At 35.0% G+C, this 18,832-nt stretch overlaps 1 protein-coding gene across 4 annotated transcripts in view; it reads right to left on the reverse strand.

Moving 5' to 3' along the window:
- The window catches only part of PTAR1 (protein prenyltransferase alpha subunit repeat containing 1), a 58,495-nt gene that overhangs the window by 37,225 nt on the left and 2,438 nt on the right, over positions 1 to 18,832 (reverse strand). For all 4 annotated transcript variants that reach the window (XM_074361681.1, XM_074361680.1, XM_074361683.1 and 1 more), the window contains exons 2-3: positions 12,932 to 13,101; positions 4,163 to 4,229 (exon numbers count right to left, since the gene is read on the reverse strand). In XM_074361681.1, coding sequence (XP_074217782.1) covers positions 4,163 to 4,229; positions 12,932 to 13,101 — 237 coding nt within the window. The remainder of the gene's footprint in view (positions 1 to 4,162; positions 4,230 to 12,931; positions 13,102 to 18,832) is intronic.

The raw sequence follows: 18,832 nt of genomic DNA on the forward strand, positions 1-18,832 counted from the left end.
GTCCTAGAACCAGCTGTTTCTCCAAGAAGCTCAGTTCCTTTTATTAGAGAATGGTGTTAGAAACCAGGATCTGGATGCTTGGATTTAATAATTTCTGGTCTACAAAAACAACAATTTCATACAGTGCAACCCAATACTACCTCAGTTTTACAGCTGAGAAAACTGAAGCTGGGAGAGACTGAGTAACCTGCTCAAGGTTTTTATGCTCAAAGTGTCAAACATCAGATCTACATAAAATAAGGTTATCACTTTAAATCGACAGGCTATGAGTAAAGAATATGAATCACTGGAGCTTGTTGTCAGCTATTTTAGTTGCTCAAAGATGTTTTGCTTACTCTATGTTCATAGACTGATGAAAAATAGGACAGTATTAAAAACTTAATGTCTTTCATCAATTAATTAACCAATTTTCAAGGCAATTTCAAAGCAAAAAAAGAAATACTAGTCATTTTTCCCTAGAACGAGCTAGATTTTTAAACTACATGCCTTACTCACTGTAATCACAGGAGATAAGCTCAAAATCTTATTCTTGCCCCTATTTTTTTCCCTAAGACTGCAAACACCTATAAATTGAACTACTGATATGTTACATCATCTTTTAGCAGTTTATAAAATACAACCAAAAATCATTCAATGCTTCCTGAAGCTACTGCAGAATAAATGTACTGACAATAACACACAAAATGTTGACTTGATTAGTAAGAGACCTTAAAGGGTTAGATCAGTTTACATCCAAAGTTGCTTTTATTTTTTTGCTCAAAATGTACTCAAGATTCTATGTCTGCATATGTCAATCTTACTAATACAAACTAAAATTTACGAGAACACATATCTACAATGGATTTTTTAAAAAATCAAGATTTCCTTTCTATTACTCTAGCACAAAACTTACCAAATCATCTTACTGGAACAGCTTCAAGATTAACTGCTATTAACATACTGAAGTTAGATTTATGGAGCAATTTCCCTTTAAAAGACCAAGCTACATACAATCAAAAAAAGTTTCAAAAGAATCGTTTAAAAAATTACCCATTCAAATCTTTTAGAGATATGGAAACTAAACTCTTGAGAAAAAGGTCTTGCCCAAAATCAACTGCTGGCTAATCGATGAAACAGAACTAAGATCCATTTATCTTAAGAACTAGCTTCTTTCTTCTACAATAAACTGCCCTATAGAATATACAATGAATTATGTATGTGTTTGTGTATGTATAGTAAGAATCTTTTTTTGTGGGAGGATTTTCAATTCCTCTTAATGATAAGAAATATGAGAACATAAATAAAAATGGTACTCCCACTTCTCTATTACAGTCATTTCTTTTTCACTGAATTTAATTATTTTCAGTGCCCAATCTGCAAACTTTGAGTATCTATTACATACCAGGCACTAGAGTGTTAGAAGCTAGGGAAACAAGGAAAAAGAAAAAAGACATGGTCTCTACCCTTAAGAAAGCTCTCAGCTGTAAGTTCATAGAACCTTCCTAAAAGTCTCCTTTGTTGATTCTTCCTCATCGTGCAAACTCTAGAACAGCACTGTCCAACAGAAATATAATGAGAGTCATACAAGAGCCATGTATGTAATTTAAAATTTATCTAACAGCTACATTAAAAACAAGTATAAAGTAATATATTTTATTTAATTAATATATCTAAAATATTATCATTTCAACATGTAATCAATTTAAAAATTATTAATAAAAAAGATATTTGGCTTTTTGAGGTACTTAGTCTTCAAAGTCTGATCACATCTCAACTGAAACTAGTCACATCTCAAGGGCTCAATAGCCACATGTGGCCAGTGGCTACTATGCTGCACTGTGCAACTCTAGAAACTTACAGTGCCCCAGTGCTTAGTCTTTTGACTGGTTCTCTTCTAATATCTATACCCACTATAATGGGTATCTCAAACAATCTTACGGTTTTAAATATTGCACATTTTCTAGTGATTCCCAAATTTCTACACGGCCTAGAACTCTCTCCTGAGCTTTAGATTCATACACAACTACTTGGGCACAAACCTAACATGTCCCAAACCGAACTCTGGACTTCCAACTAGCATCCACCGCCCCTCCACACACTTAAATCTGCTCCTCTTCCAGACATCCCCATTCCAGTAAATAGCAACTCCGACCTTTCAGTTACTCAGGCCAAAAACGGAGTCAAGCTTGACCCTCTTCATCTCTCACATCCAATTTATAATTTGCATCTTTAAAATCAGTTTATTAGTTACAGTCAAAGCTTACACAGTTTACAAAATTCAGTGAGAATCTTCCTACTTCTCACAACTTCTAGTGCTGAGTTTTGCCTACTTCAAGTCACCATCATCACTCTCCTAAATTATTGCAACCACTTCTTAACTTCCTAACCATTCCCTGCACTCCTACAGTCTACTTTCCACACTGGAGTCAGAGTTTTAAAACATAAGATACTCTCCCTCCTAACCTTGAAAACCTTCAATGACTTTCTATCTCACTCGAAGTAAAAGTCAAAGTTTCTACAGCAGCTTATGAATCTATGAAGCCTGATGAGATCTGGCCCATCACTCTCTTGGTCTCATCTCTTGCTACTCTCTCCCTCATTTGTGCTACTCCAGCTACCCTAGCTTCCTTGCTGTCTCAGAATACCCAGGAATGCTTTAGGTATGACTGACGGCTTTTCCACTTGCTGTTCCCTCTACTGGGAATATTCTTAACCCAAAATTCACAGAGACTGACCCCTGGCTTCATGCCAGTCTCTGCTCAAACGTCCCCTATTAAAACTGCAATATCACTCTTTCCAGTCTCTTACTGGCCTTCCCTATCTTCCTTTCCCACTTTTTCTCCATAGGATATTTACCAGCACATGATCTGCTATGTATTTTACTTATTAATATCTTTACTGCTTTTCTTCCTCTACTAGAATAAAAATTCCTCATGGCTCTATCCCCAGTGCCTAGGATCTAGCATATAGCAGTTAATCAATAAATATTTGATGAATTAATGAACAAATTTTATCAAGTATTGCTTGGATTAAATGAGATAATGTATAAATTTATAGTATGGTCCCTAGTATATAGTAGCCACTCTTAAACATTAGTCTAATTCCTAACCACTGTGGAGCTTTCCATAAAAAAAAAATTTTTTTTTAATTGGAATTCTAAAATTTGTAAATTTTTAAAGCATTCGATCTCATTCTATCCTTTTCTTACTCTTTAAATATCTGATTAATTATTCAAAAGATAATTAAAAATATATAATAGAAATTACCTAAATTTAATAAACTGAGGTACAAATATAAAGTTACAAATATAAAATTCAGTAGGTATTATAAAACACTAACTCAGAATGCAAACTTGCTTAAAATTCACAGAAAATTAAGGTACTATTTAAGTCATCTTTACATATAAAGAACTATAATCTATGGCTCTTCCCTACATGAAAATTTAAAACATTTTCACTATGTTCAATAGGACTTCACTTTTACTTATCTATAATTTGTATCCCGCTTTCCCCTAAGAAAATTAGTATTACTCTAAAAAAACCACCAAATTTTAAAAGTCATACGTACTGTTTAACTGACAAAAACTTCAATTAAAAAAATGAACCTGGTCTGAATTTTAATACTTCTATAAAGTATTTTGTGTTTAAAGCTAAAACATCAGAATTAAAGAAGTTAAGATACTAATAAAAAGTGGTCCCTCTCCAAAACACTGAGTGCCAGAGACTTCAAACGATTCGCCCACGGGGGTCACAATGTTAGTGACTAGACCGAGACTGAAAGTTCGTAACCGTTAATGCTCACCTTTACACTTTCCACTGCACTGCAGTGCTTCTCAAATATACTAATCAACACCTTACAATCCAATCAGCTATGTTGATTGTCCCTATCCCCACTAAAAGAAGGAAGATAAAAGCATGTATCAAATGGTATACTGCAATTCAACATGAAAGTTTATATTTCAGGCAAGAAATTTAGGGAGAACAGACATCAATATGCAAAAAGGAGCAAAGTGTATGTTAGAATTGTCATGGAGATGTTATAAAGAATGCATAGAAGAAATAAGTGTAAGATGCCATGAATATGTGATTTATACTGCATTTTTCAAAAAATTAACAATTTATGGGGTTTATATGTTTTCAGAAATATGGACAATTTCACTTTATCATTGATGAGAATGACGTACCTCACATTCCATGCAGTGGTAAAGTCTGGGTTTAGAAGCAGCAGGGTGCATGTGACATCTATCAATTCTAAAATAAAGAGAGGTCATATTAAAAACAAATAGTCCTACCCTTCAAAGATTGACTTCTCCTTCCCTTAAGATCCTCTTTGTTTTATATATATCACATTATACTTACATCTCATGTCATGATAATTCTAACGATACCTTGTTCTAAGGTATCAAAGATATGAAGATTTTCCTCAAAATTTTCTTCTACTTAAAACTTTTTAAAAAGTTGACACAGAAACAACTTTACAATTAAATAATGTCTATAAATATTCAGATTAACCTATTCATTCTTTTAGTAGTTTTTGACACAAAAAAAGAAACACAATTTCTATACCACTATTCATTTAATTCCACAAATGTTTCAAAAATTGACTGTGCAAATTCTCAAATGGAAAACAAAAAATCATGTATAATCCAACTTACTTAACACAATTCATTTGCATTTCCCTGCAAAGATTATCCTTTCTTACACATTTTTACAGTTACAGCATGATAAATGCACAATTTTGTTTTATGTTTTTCATTCAATGTTACATATGCATTCTTCTATATTGCTTCAGTATGCATTTTTAACAACTGAATAACAATCTTTTAGTTTAATCTATTATCATTTATCTTATTCTTTAGGCTGTTTCCTGTTTTGTTTTTACTGTTATGGATGATATTTCTACAAGCATTTTTAAACACACTTGTCTGTGTTTAAAATAGATGAAAGAAAATAGATTATTTCCTTTGGATATACTTCCAGGAGTAGAGCTACTATGTCAAACAATATAAATATCAGTATGGCTCCTACTAAGCATTTCCAAATTGTCTTCCAAAGGGGTTGTAACCATCTATATCGCCAAGAATAACACGAGTATATTTATGGCCCTATAACTCTGACCTATATAATTATATTAAAAAAAATGAATGTGGCAGATTTAAAAAATTGTACTTCATTTCTGTTTTAATTTATATCTTTACAATTATTAACATGAACTTTTTTCATTTTGTTTACTATTTTCTATTTTCGTAAGATGAATAGTCTGTTCATATTCATTTGCTACTTATCTATCATGCTCTTGAATAAGCTCCATTAGCCTATATTTAATAAAACAAAATCAGTAATACTTAGACATACTGTCTTCATTTTACTAAAACTGAAAAAGAGAATTTTAGAGTTAAGATGATCAACCTAGGATATAATACTAAATTAAGGTAACTTCTACCAAGCTCATATTAAATGGTAAGTAAATAAAATAATAAAAATTATTAGTATTATTTAGCATTATTGTGTACCAGGCACAATATTAAGTACTTTATTTACATTATTTCATTGAATTCTCACAATCATAATCCAAGATATTTTTATTTCACTTTATAGATAGGAAAACTACTAATTTTAGTTTAAGTGTTTAGAGATTTTAAGCAATTTGTTCACAGTCACCTGATAAGTATGTGGCAATATCAGCATCTTACTACTTTTAATTGTCAATTACACCGCAATTGAAATCTCTGTCTATAATAAATAAATGGGACATTCTCAGTGTTTAAGGAAAAGATAAACTTTTAAAAATCTAAGCGTAAATACACAAAAATATGTCCCTATAGTCATGTTAAAATGTTAGTCAAAAAGAAAACCAATTATTCTATTCTCAACCATCTTAATAAAAGAGATTAACATTTATTGTGAGTCTGTTACTTTCCCTTCATATGCTATGCTCCACATGAGCCAAACCCCCCCATTCTCTAAACACACTGCCCATCTGCCTATCTTCTCTTTGCTGGCTATAATTCAGATCTACCTACTTGCTATTTTCTCTGTCAGAAGTATCCTCTTATCTCCAAATTAAAAAAAAAAAAAAAAAGGCAAAAAAGCATCTTTCTTTATAAAGGCTTTCCTGACCTATTTAGCTGAAAGCAATCTTCCATCTCTATGTTCTGTGTGTATCTTTGTTAATGACTTTATATAAATATTATCCTCTTGATGAGCCTGTACATTTTTTGGACACAGGCCCTCTCTTATAGATCTTCAAACTAGCCATTCACTTACCAAATATGAAAAAAATATGGCCTCTGACCAAAAGAAATTCCATATCTACCCACATCGTAAAGGAGTGAGGTTAAGAGCACAGGCCTTAAAGCCATTCTGTCTGGGTTCAAATCTCGACGTCTCCACTTACTGACTACATAACTGAATGTCTTTGAACTTCAGTTTCCTTTTCTATAAAATGAGGATGACAACATCAAGCTTAGTATTGTAAGCAATGAGATTCATCCCATTTCTCCACAGCTCTTTGACACATAGTGAATACTCAATAAATATTTGTTCAACTAAACACCATTGCTACTTATCAGGAAATGAATATTTTCAATATAAATTAATCAAACAAGTCACAAATAATGAGGCAGTTGTTCCTATGATGAAACCATCTAAATTTCTAACCATGTAAAATAAATAATAACAGAAAACCACTTGGTTATTAAGTGGCTATATGAAATGTTTGTGCATGATGGGAGGGCCTCTGGAATTTTTTTTAAGTCCACAATTTTCCAAAATCCATTGCACTACCCAGATAACTAGATAAACTGGTGTTTAGTTTCTTGGACTCTCCTTTTCTGCATTAAAAGAAAAAATGGGCATGTGACCAACAGTAGTTTGAATGCAACTCCCTTCCCCTAGACATAAATGAAGACAAGTTCATCTTCCATGAGATACTTCTGTACAGAAGTACAAGGCAAAAACTAACACAGAAAATACCTAACTCCCTACTTTACATGGCTGTGTGAAGGGAGAGGAAGACTAATCAAAGCAACACTTCTTTTACTGGAGGGTCTCCCCCAGCAGGGTGACAGCAGCTGCTGGGCTCAGAGCCCAGCTCTACCACTAACTGGGAAGTGCTTGGGTACATCATTTAATCTTTCTGTGCCTTAGTGTCCTCCTCCCATGTAAAACAGAGCCAATAACAGTACCATCTCACAGGGGTATTAAATGAGTCATACCCATGAAGTATTAGGACAGTACCTGACACACAGCAAGCACTTGGTGGTAACTCCTGTTACAGAGCCTGTATCTCCTAGCCCAGTCCCACAAACCATACTGGGACTGGATGCCACCAGAGGGAGGAAAAGAATCTCTTGAGCTGGCTGAGCAGTGACTGCTGAGCAGAGGAATACTTAACCTCTAAGAATCTCAGGATTTAAAACTTACCAACAGCCTTGGCCAACCACCACTAGTGCCTAGTAACACACACAGTCACAGGCCCTTCTCTCCTCCTCTTTGACCAACTGCTAACTCCTCCTGACTCAGGACTTAAGTTCAGATTGGACCTCCTTTAGGAATCATTCCAGTGAGATCCAAGAGGTGGGGGTGAAGTGAATATCAGAAATGTAGAAGGGCCAATGAAGGAGAAGTAAATAAGTTATAAATATTGGACATAAAGAATCCCTCCTGAATTACATATATTTTCCTGCTCTTCTTTCCCACTGGCTCTGGCTAACTGAGAGAAAGGAAACTAGTGTTTCTTCAGAGTCTACAACATGCCAGTCTCTGTGCTGAGTGCTTTACACAAACTAATTCATTTGATCCTCACAACAACCCTCTAAGACCTATTAGAATGCCCCACTTCTGGTGTAGAAATAGGAAGGAGTTAAGTAAATTGCCCAAAGTAACTGCTAAGTGACTTCAGTGTGCTGATGATCTAAATCCAGGTCTGTTTTCTCACCAAGAAGATGCTCTGTCCACCTTAGCATACTGCCTACAATTACTCTGCTGTCTTCGGGTAAGGACTGAACCAAAGATCTAAAGATAAACATGTATAATCAACAGCTGACTATTTCACTCTCTCTGTGTCACCAATTATATACCCTTTCTTTGCTGTCTTACCAAGATGTGAGCTACTGACATCCTTACAGTCTCTTGAAATTAAACAGATCTCTGTCCAAACACCAGAACATATACCAGCAAATAGCCATTCTCTTGTTACAAACACTCCAATATATGACTAACTCATCACATCACAAAAAGAAAATGAATCACGGCACATTATACACAAGAAAAAAGTAACCAAATTTCAGCTATAACAAGGAGAAGATAGAGAAGGATGCTACAGAAAAGTCAGAGAAAAATCAATATGCTTTCTTTGCTGCACTGCATTCTAGAAATGGCCCAAGGTGAACAGTCACCTGGTATTGGGCACTGAGTTTGACAACTATCCCTAACAGCGATATGTTTTCATGCATCTGGAAATAAATCCAAGGTCAACTTGGACTGATTAATCTCTTCCTCTAAAATACATTCAGGATACCACAAGAAGAGAGGCTTGAGGTAAAACTATGTGGTAAATACGAGAAAAGCTCTGTTTATGATAGAATATAGTTACTGAATCAATAGTCAGACCAAGCTAAAACCTTTTGTTTACCAAACTCTTGTTACTATTGAACACATAAAAGTAATGAGTAAATAAATAAAGACAAGCCACAATCCCCCTAACAAACTCACAATTTAGATGGGGAAAATGCTGTTTAAATAATCAACTACAATAAAGTGTGGTAAGTTCCACTGTTCAAGCAGTATGAATAAGGACTCCCATAGGCGTGCAGAGGAGTAATGACTGCTTCCTAGAGCAAACAGGCTTCATGTGTGTGTCAGCAAAGACAACAATAATGACATTAGACATGAACCTGACCTCAGCAAAAGCATGGAAGTAACGGAGTAGTACAACAGCAAAGTTCAAGAAAGGAACAGTGCGGGTTGTAGCTGGAATGTATACCAAATAGCTGGAAACTCAAAGTTTTCTAGGGTTCAAATAAATAGCAAAAAAGTAGCAAAGCAAATCTGATATGTAGCACATGACACTGCCTTAACGTCTGAAGGACATGAGGAGGTTGTAGTCAACTGGAACAGGCTTGCCTCGTCAAGAAAAGCAGAGGCTATGAGCCCTAACTGCTGCTGTGCAAAAATGGATGCACCCAAGGCTTCTCATTTTTCAAGTGAAGACAGAAATCCAGATTTCCATCCTCATTTTAAAAGTTCATCCTGATTTGAAATGTTTATCCAACTAATTAAAAACAATTTTAAAAACATTATATAAAGCCAGAACGAAATATACATGTGGGCTGGCTTCAGGTGGGGGGCTGAGCGTCTACAACCTTTGATGCTGAACATAAAGCAGAGGAAAAAGCTGGTAATGTAGCCTGGAGATAGACTGTGAAGGCCCTTGGATACCATGCCAAGGAGTTTGACTCCACCTTGTCCCTATAGGCATCACGAAATAAGAGGAGCAGATATATATTTTGGAAAAGCATCTTTCAAACTATGTTTCTAAGAAGCGTTGTTTGAAATGACTGGCTAGTGGCATGATGGACTTGGATTACAGAACAGAGACTGAAAATGGAGATCAGCTATGAGGTAATATTTGTCCAGATGAGAAGTACGAAGTGGAGAGATAAGTGATAGCTCAGTGATGGACTGAGAATGGGAGCTGAGAAAAAGAGGGAGAAGTAAAAGATGACGATGGAAGGGCAGACTAGAGACAGTCAGAGTGCGGGACAGGGCACTAGGCACTCAGGGCTCCAATGCTGAGGACTTCTCTCTTGCTTTTTGTTTTTGCCATGGATTTTTCAAAACAATTTTTCTAAAATCAGAGTTCTAAAATCAACCTTCTCCCAAACCAAATATGGCTATTACTACAGCAGAGTTTTAAAAAATATTAGTTTCTCTCTAGGTAATTAAACAGGGAGGCTGTGATGGTCTGTTCAGGTTAAACTATGGTGAAACTTGACAGGCTCTGGGGTGCACAGATTAAACATTATTAAACACTATTTCTGACAGTGAGACTGTGAGGGTATTTCCAGATGAAAGTGACATTTGAATCTCTAGACTCAGTAGATTGCTCTCCCCACTGTGGACAAACATCATCCAAAATGTTGAGGACCTGAACTGAACAAAAGGAAGAATAAGGAAGAATTCACTCTCCTTTTTTGCTTCCTTTCTGTCTGCTTGAGTTGGGACACCTCATCTTGTCTTCTCCAGCTTTCAGACTGGGATTTAAACCACTGGCTTCCCTGGTTCTCAAGCCTTCAGACTCAAACTGAATTAAATCACTAGCTTTTCTGGGTTCCCATATTGCAAAACACAGATTGTAGGACTTTTCAACCTTCATAACCATGTGAACCAATTCATCATAATGTATCTCATTTTATATATATATATATATTATATATATATATATATATATATATATATAAATGGCCCAATATATATATATTCATTTCATGTATATAATATAGATACATACATACATATAAAGTTTCTACTGGTTGTTGCTAAGGAGAACCCTGACTAATACAGATGATTTCCAAACATGTAAAGAATTATGCACATTAGTGAGAGCATGAATCCAGTTTGGTTGAAGAAAAAAAAGTATCTCCAGAATAAAGGTCACCTGAAGTTACAGAATACATTCTTAGGGATGCCTAGGATTTTGGTATGATCAATCACACAGACATGGGCATTTCTGAAATTGTTCTTAAATTGCCAGCTTTCTTCACTTGGCTCTTATATGTACATTTTCTACAAAAAATTTTAAAAGGTATATAGTATTCTCATGAAATAACTGCTTTTCTCTAATATTTTTAATTTCTTTTCTTAGCAAGATTCTCCTTTGTGTTCTAATTGCTTCAGTTCTCAAGTTTAGCAAAATACTCTTATGTTAGTCAGTATTTGCAGGTATCATTTTTTGTCAAATCAGAAACTCACTTCCATACTTTTACCAGTAATTTAAAAAATAACCTGAGTAGTATATAACACTTCACTGAACTATACTGTCTCTGGCCACAAAAAAGTGAAATTGAAAACAACTTCCATGAGAATAGAGGTTAGGATAAAATCAAGCTGCTTCTGTACACACGCACAGTTGCATCAGAATTCAAAGCTTAGATGCCAGCTATTGGTGTAAGTGAGCTTAACCATTTGATCTTCCGCCTGGGCCTCCTGGGCCTATCAAGATAAAGCTGCACAATGAGGAGATTTAGCAAAGCCTGCAGTGCACTGTCAGACACACAAGAAATAGGGAAATGGAGAGAAGAACTTCGAAGACTGCAGGAAGAAAGTGGGCTGGACTAGCATCTGAATGGGTAAAAGGTAATAATCTGAAACAACAACCTTTGTTGTTGATGTTAAAATTTGATATGTTAAAATTCATACTTCTCTTCTCTATTAGATCATCATCTGTCTCCCCCTCAGAGTTAGTTATGTACTGGCTCAATTACACATTTCTGTGTGCCACAACACACAATACAGCTCTGTTTGGCAAAAAATAACTTGATGGGATTCACATTGTGCTACTTTGTACCTTAACGTTGCTGAGAACCACTATGGAATGCAGAATGAAAGAGGGTCTAACAACAGATAAATGTCCTTACTTTTAAGTTTCTGCTTAAACTTACGCCTTTAGGTTTCTGCCACAAACTTACGCTGTGCCGTAAACTTAGACAAAGCCTTATAATTAAGAAATATATACCAGGGGACTAATTGAGTGAAACAATCACACAGAAAACAGAAACTATTTCACATTAAATCTTCAAATCAGACTCCCTTTTCTACTGGTCTAAACAGGGAAAAGTGCTATTAACCTATTATGGCAGTGTGTTAAAGACAATGCTGAGAGGGACACAAGGAAATTGGTATAGCTTACCTCTGGCAACATTACTCTCCACAAATAGACTGTTTCTCACTCAACTGTAAGCTTCTTGAGTAAAGGAAATAGTATTATTCACCCTTTTTATCCCTCACAATACTTGGAACAGCATCTAGTATGAGTAGGCCCTTGGTAATGGCTACTGAACTTGCAATTAAAATTCTCTAGGAAACAAAGTTCTTATTCAAAATTAGCCACCAGGCTGACTGAGCACTTTTGAAAGTACTGTTGTGTGAGATAGGGAAGGAGCCTTATAGAAACAGTTGAGAATTTGGTCTTGGATGAGTACCCTTCAAAACAGTGAGAACTCAGGTTTTACTGACTAAAAGGTAAAAAGAATTTGTGTACATGGAGGCTTAATATCACATATAGGGGGAAAACTAGGAAAAGACACTAGGTGGGATGAAGAGGGATTGTCTGATGCAGCCAAGAACTGTCTCAGAGGAGCAAAAGAAACGAAGGCTGGGATGGTTTTCTTTTGCTCATTTCAGCATAGGAACAGGACACAGAGGGCCTGAACTTAAGTGGGATTCATAGTGCAACAGCACCATCATAAACCACTGAGCTGTTTCACAGTATAACTACCACCATCACACCCCTTTGTGGTTATCTCATTTGGACCGCTACTAAATGACTTCTATTGTTCATAAAGTACTAAAGGATTATAAACTAGAGAATTAGAGCTTGTAGGGACTAGAGTCCACTTCACAGATTTTCAAACTTTTTTTAGCCATAAGATGCTTTCTTCAAATATCTTACAAATGACCCCAATACATAAAAAAATAGAATCAGAATTTCTGTTTGCAGTAGGGGGCTTGGTACTCTGTTTGAGGCACCTTCCATAGAATCATTATGGATGCAAAATTAGGAAACTAGTGATGAGTCCAATCTCCTCACTTGATAGAGAGGTTATGCAGTTGACCAGGTAGTGAATGAAAAAGCCAGAACTAGAATCCAGGAATGCCAACACCAGAGAGTGTTCTTCCCACTATATTTCATGCTGCTTCTAAAAATAAAAGAGAGTAGACTCCATACTTACCATCTTTGTTCAGCCATTGCTTTCTTGTTCTGTACAAAAGGAGCTTGTTGTGGACATATGGTAAAAGGAACTTGACACACCAGCTCTCCACACCAAGTTTGTTTTCAACCAGGACGATGGGACTCCGGTTATACCTAGCTTCAGGACATGGGATCAGGCCAATTTCATCTCTTAATATGTAAAACATAAAAATGAATTAAAGATAAGAATACCAGCCTTTTCAAAAATTTTCAAATCCTACAGGGAATTAAAAAAAAACCACACACATTTCCCTTTCTTAAAAATGTTATTTAGCTCACTCACTGGATTGGGAGAAATAATAATTTTTTAAAAGTTTGCTAATACTAATAAGAATATGGGAAAAGTATTACGTTATACTCCCTGTTGACAGGAATGAAAACTAGTCGAATCGTTGGATAGAAATTTTAAAATGTCTGTCAATTTTTTTAAGTGCATATACCCTTTGACCCAGTGATTCCACTGTTCAGAAATTATCCAATGCTGAAACATATGAATTCACTGGATATTCATGGCAACATTACAACAAAACTGGAAATATTCAAAATGTGTATCAGTAAATATAAGACTGGTAAAATAAATATGGTTCATCCATGTGATAGAGCTGTAAAACAGAATAATGAGGTAAATCTGCATACGTTGGTACGGAAAGGGTGCCAAGAAACAAACAAAAAACCAAAATGCTGAACACAGTGTATAGCACAAAGCCATTTGTACAAATTTTTAAAAAGGTATATAGATACATTAAAAATTTTCTTGGAAGGATACCAAGAACCCTTGGGGGAGAGGATTTTATTCTTATACAGTTTAAATTTTATAATTATTTTACACATTACTTCTATTTTTAAAAAATGTATTTACACTTGTGTGCTAATATGTGGAGCAAATTATCAATAAAATTACATTGTCAGTGAGACTCTTTTTTAATCCTTTATTCAGTTCTGAATTGAAAAAATGCTAATAAATATTGTTAAAACACAAAATACATTTCAGAATTTGATCATTTTCATCTATGGTGGCTTCTCTATCCCTTAATCCACTTCAACTTAAGTTAATTTACATTACAGGCATAGACTTAAACAATACATAGGGCAGCTGACTTACATAGCAAATAAATTGGCAAAAAAAAAAACCATAAAAAAGTTTTTGTAAAATCTGCATATATGCCTTTCAACTATAAAGAATTTACAGTTCTTCCATATGTGAAGTATTTTTGTTCAAATTGTATGTCCTTCCCTTAATTAATGAATAACCAACAAGAAACCTTTTAACAAGAGTAGCTGACATAAATAACAGTATTTTTAGAGTGTCTAAATAGATATTTTAAGTGTATTTTAAAAAAACAGAATAAAGAACTGGTTTTCAGAGCTTGTGTCTAACATTATTTATTATAGAAGCCCCTTGGATTCCCGTCAAGACAGCAGGTTGGTTGATAGATGCAAAGAGGAAACTTGCTTAATTACAGGTCGTAAAAAAAGCATTCTTCTTTCGTTAGGCCACCATCACAAACTGGTGGGAGGCTGTGGAACTAAAAGAAAATGCTTCCTGGAAACTCTAAACTGGACAGCTCGAAAGTAACCTACCTTCTACTGATCACCTTATTAGTGACATAGGGATAGATCAATAAAAGAGGGTGCTGTAGGGATTGCAAGCAACTAACTATTCTTTCAAGCTGATTTAACTCCCAAGGAGATTTTGGGACCTAAGGCTTTTTGTCCTGACAACCGACTCAGCTGACTCACGGGTGTTTTGATACATCATGCCAGTAGTATCTAAACATTTTCTGAGTACTACAATGTACTGGGAATTGTGTTAGGTTCTGAAAATGCAAAAATGAATAAAACTAGGTGGTCCTAGACTACACAAAGCTGATGGTTCTGCTAGGAATTTGTGTCAGTATGTGCAATAAAATGTTAGCATTTTTCCATTCCAGTAACATAAATAAAATTCTTAGGAAGAATGTGGCCATGTTGAGAGAGCATATGAGGCCAATGACCAGTATTTCAAAATACTTATTTGTATTTGGTGATATGAAATCTGTCTAATCTAATTCACTATTAGGATAATTAGCCATATCGAGATCTATAACTGAATATATGTCTAAGTCTCTGATATTTTCTGGTGTTTAAGTGTTAACTACATAAAAAAAGAACACTTAAAAAATAAACTAGAATTATAGTAAAAAAAATAAATTCAGTGTAATTATTTCAAGAAAGTCTGTTTTCTGAGATCTAACAACCATTTATGACACTTAAATAACGGCAAAAGTCAACAATATGAATAAAAGAATAAGAAGAGTGAAAAATTCTAGTTTCTGGGTATAGCCCATGGAGAGGTGGGGTAGTTATTTAAATTCACAATGTAAAAATCTGCCTTGCTCACTATTCACACCAAAAATGAAATGCCCAACTAATTATTTGGTATCTAAATGAAAGGACAGAACCATCTGCAACAATAATTCATTGTTTTAATTGGCTACTGTTCTTCCAAGAAATAATTTTAAAAAACCAAGAATGTCTTAGATATAGTAGGTGCTCAGTAACTGCTACTGAAACTCTGATCATCACTGCACTTCAGTGGTAATATTCAAATAAAATAGTTTTCAAAGAATATTGCTTCAAAAACACTACCTCTGATTTCCTTCTAACACAGCAGGTCCAAATTCTAGCTCTGTAAATATGACATAGATATCTCTCTGTCTCTCTCTCTCTCTAGACATCTCTATCTCCTCTCAGTTGGCCTCTATAGCCCTCAAATTCCTCATCTGTAAAATACAGGAACTGCACTGTATCTCTAAATAAGAGAAATGGGCTGCTAGGTCTCATCCAGGTTTCAAATTTTATGACTGAGAAACCCTACAACTATTCTCATATAAAGAGAATGAAAGTGGTCATATCAGGGAATATTAAGCACTAGGGAAGAAAAAAAAAACCACTAAAAGAGAGGTAGTAGGATATAGAAACAAAAGCACTCAATCTTCTAAGGTCCATGGTTCTAGTTAGGCTCCATTCTACCAGTGATCAACATGAATTTGACTAGATACTTGCCATCAGTATCCTCATCTGAAATACAAGAATAACAATGCCTTCCCTTAGTTTACAAAGTGGGATTATATTGGACGTATTCTTCTATAATCCTTTTTCTAAAACTGACAATTCACATTAAATATTTTCCTGTATAATTCTTGTATCATTCATGGTTGTAATGAATGTGCTGTAAATATCAAATATATCTCCAGCTATTTCCTTATGAAATAGTCTTGTAAGAGAAATTTCTAACTCTTTCACTACCAGCAAATTCCATTCTTTTTTATTTTTAGGTTCCTGGTATTTAAGAAGGATACTTAAGTAAATACCTGTATTAACAACATCACAGGATTTTTAAAGACATGAAGGTTTGGGACAGCGATCAAGTTTCAATCTTCTCAAAGAGGAACTACAGTGTTCACTTTTGAGGTTACCTTTGAAGGCTGCTCCAAAGGAATAGCAACATGGAAGGAATCTACACATTTACTTAAAAAGATCATCCACAGCACGGTACACCCCCCTCAGCACTCCACTTCACAGTGGGGACCCACTGGCTTCCAGATGAAGTTCAAGGTTCACATAACACTGATAATGACCTTGTTCCTCATGTTTAGACAGCTCTTTTTGTCTGTACTTTTAAGAAACATCATCAGTCTAACTGGAGTAGGTCCATTTATTATTTATAAGACTAATATTGACCAGCTTCCTTTCAGGAAAGAAGGATGGTCCCCAAATACTAACTGAACCTTGTAATGCAGAGTGACTGAAGAGAAAACAGCCAAAGTATTCAGGAAATGGTACAAATCTTTTAAATCTAATGGTTATTAGATTTTCATAATGACCAAAAAGGGAAGTCAGCAAAAAATCTAAATGAACTGACCCTTGCATATTGATAATTAACACTTTACTGGTGATTAAGATATTTCAGAGACCTCACAGGCTTTCTCAGTCCTAAAGATTACCAACTTTCTGTGTCACTGAAATTATATTACTGATTTATTTAGAACACAGCTACAAAAATTACTACCATTTACTGAGTGTTTTGTTATATGCAATGCTGTGTGTCAGGTTTTATAAACACTATTTCATTTATTAAAAGTAGAAATTTAAACTCCATTTGAGGAATGTCTTGTCTGAGTTGCCCAGCTAGTAAATGACAAGCCAAGGTTCAAATCTAGGACTGTGAAACTGCAAACCCAAACTTTTACAACTATACTATTGTCTAAATAGATAGATTAAAAATCAAGTATAAGAAGTTAATTAAGATTCTACGGTTTCCTCATAGTAGGTACAAACTATCAGGTATAAAATAAGCTACAAGAATGTATTGTACAACATGGGGAATATAGCCAATATTTTATAATAACTATAAATTGAGTATAACCTTTAAAAATTTGTGAATCACTATGTTATATACCTGTAACAGAATATTATACATCAACTATACTTCAATTTAAAAAATGATACTGTAAAATAAATACATAAATTTAAAAAAAAAGTAAAAAGATTCTATGGTTTCCTATTCTTCAGTTCAACTTGCAGACAATCTAAAACTGCCTTCCATTAAGAGGTTTTACTCAAAAATTCTCATTGGGGCCTACCCAGTGCCTAGGAAGTATATTTTCCCTGAGCCAAATTTTATCCATGCCTCATGTCTCCATTTAATTGCTATTTCCTCAGAAAAACTATCCTGACCTTCTAATCTAAATTAGGCCTCTCTGTTATTATTCTTTTAAAATATCCTTCTTATCCTTTGGGGATCTTTTCATAATCTGTGTGTTGATCTGTTTAAACTTCCATTGGGCAGGGAAGTGGAGTGTGCTCATCAATACGCCACTCCCAGCCCTGTATACCTAGATAGCAGCACTGTATTTGTCAAATAGAGATGTTCTTTTACTGAATGCATGCATGGAATGAATGACATTAAGTCAGATAGTCAAGTACTTCCATAATATGGCCCTACTTTGTCTTTCCAATCACATTGTGCTACTTTTAGCCAATTCATTGCTCCTTGTGGAGGTCTTTGGCTCCCTCTCCAAGACTGTAAATCCTACCTTGTCTTCAAAGTACAACTCAAAAATTCACCTCCCCTAACAGCACTAGCCCAGACAAACCCAGCCTTTTAACTTCTAATAGACTCATGCAGCACTTGCTTACCATACTGCTGGTCCAACCTTTACTATAAACTGCTTTGCAGGGTTAACGTACTGTTCATACACTAAGTCTTAGGTCTCCATCTAGACCTGTGCTGTGCAATACAGTAGTCACCAGGCACATGTAACCATAATGTATAAATCAATTAAAATTCAGTACAATTTAAAATTTACTTCTTTCACACCACTCACATGGCTAGAGGCTACCATATTGGACATGACAGATGTAGAAGATTACCATCATCACAGATATTTCTGTGAGTGCCTTGAGTACAAGAACTGCATTTTATACTTCTTCCTATTCAATACTGTGAAGATGGTACCTACATAAACAGTGAGAGTTCAATAAATTTTAAATAGAATAACAAAAAAATAACTTTCTGGATAAGAGAATGCTGACATGATCCTAATTACGCTGTAAACTATCTTCCACGTTACACAGGGTCTACACATTAAGCTAATGCCTGTCATTGGTTCAAGTTTTCAGTTGTTTTTCCATTAGTATTCTCTTGGAGTCAACCACACAAATAACACTTGCATGGTATTTTTCAGTTTATGAAGTGCTTCACATTCACCATTCAGTAGGCCAATATATGTTCTAAGGAACATATTTACCTAGTGGCAATTAAATGCAAGGCACTCTGTGAGGTGTTTTTCCTGTGTTTTCATCAGCCTCACAAGATAAAGAGGAAACTAAGGCTGAG

The sequence above is a fragment of the Camelus bactrianus genome, chromosome 4, assembly GCF_048773025.1.
Source record: "Camelus bactrianus isolate YW-2024 breed Bactrian camel chromosome 4, ASM4877302v1, whole genome shotgun sequence".
Taxonomy (NCBI): Eukaryota; Metazoa; Chordata; class Mammalia; order Artiodactyla; family Camelidae; genus Camelus; species Camelus bactrianus.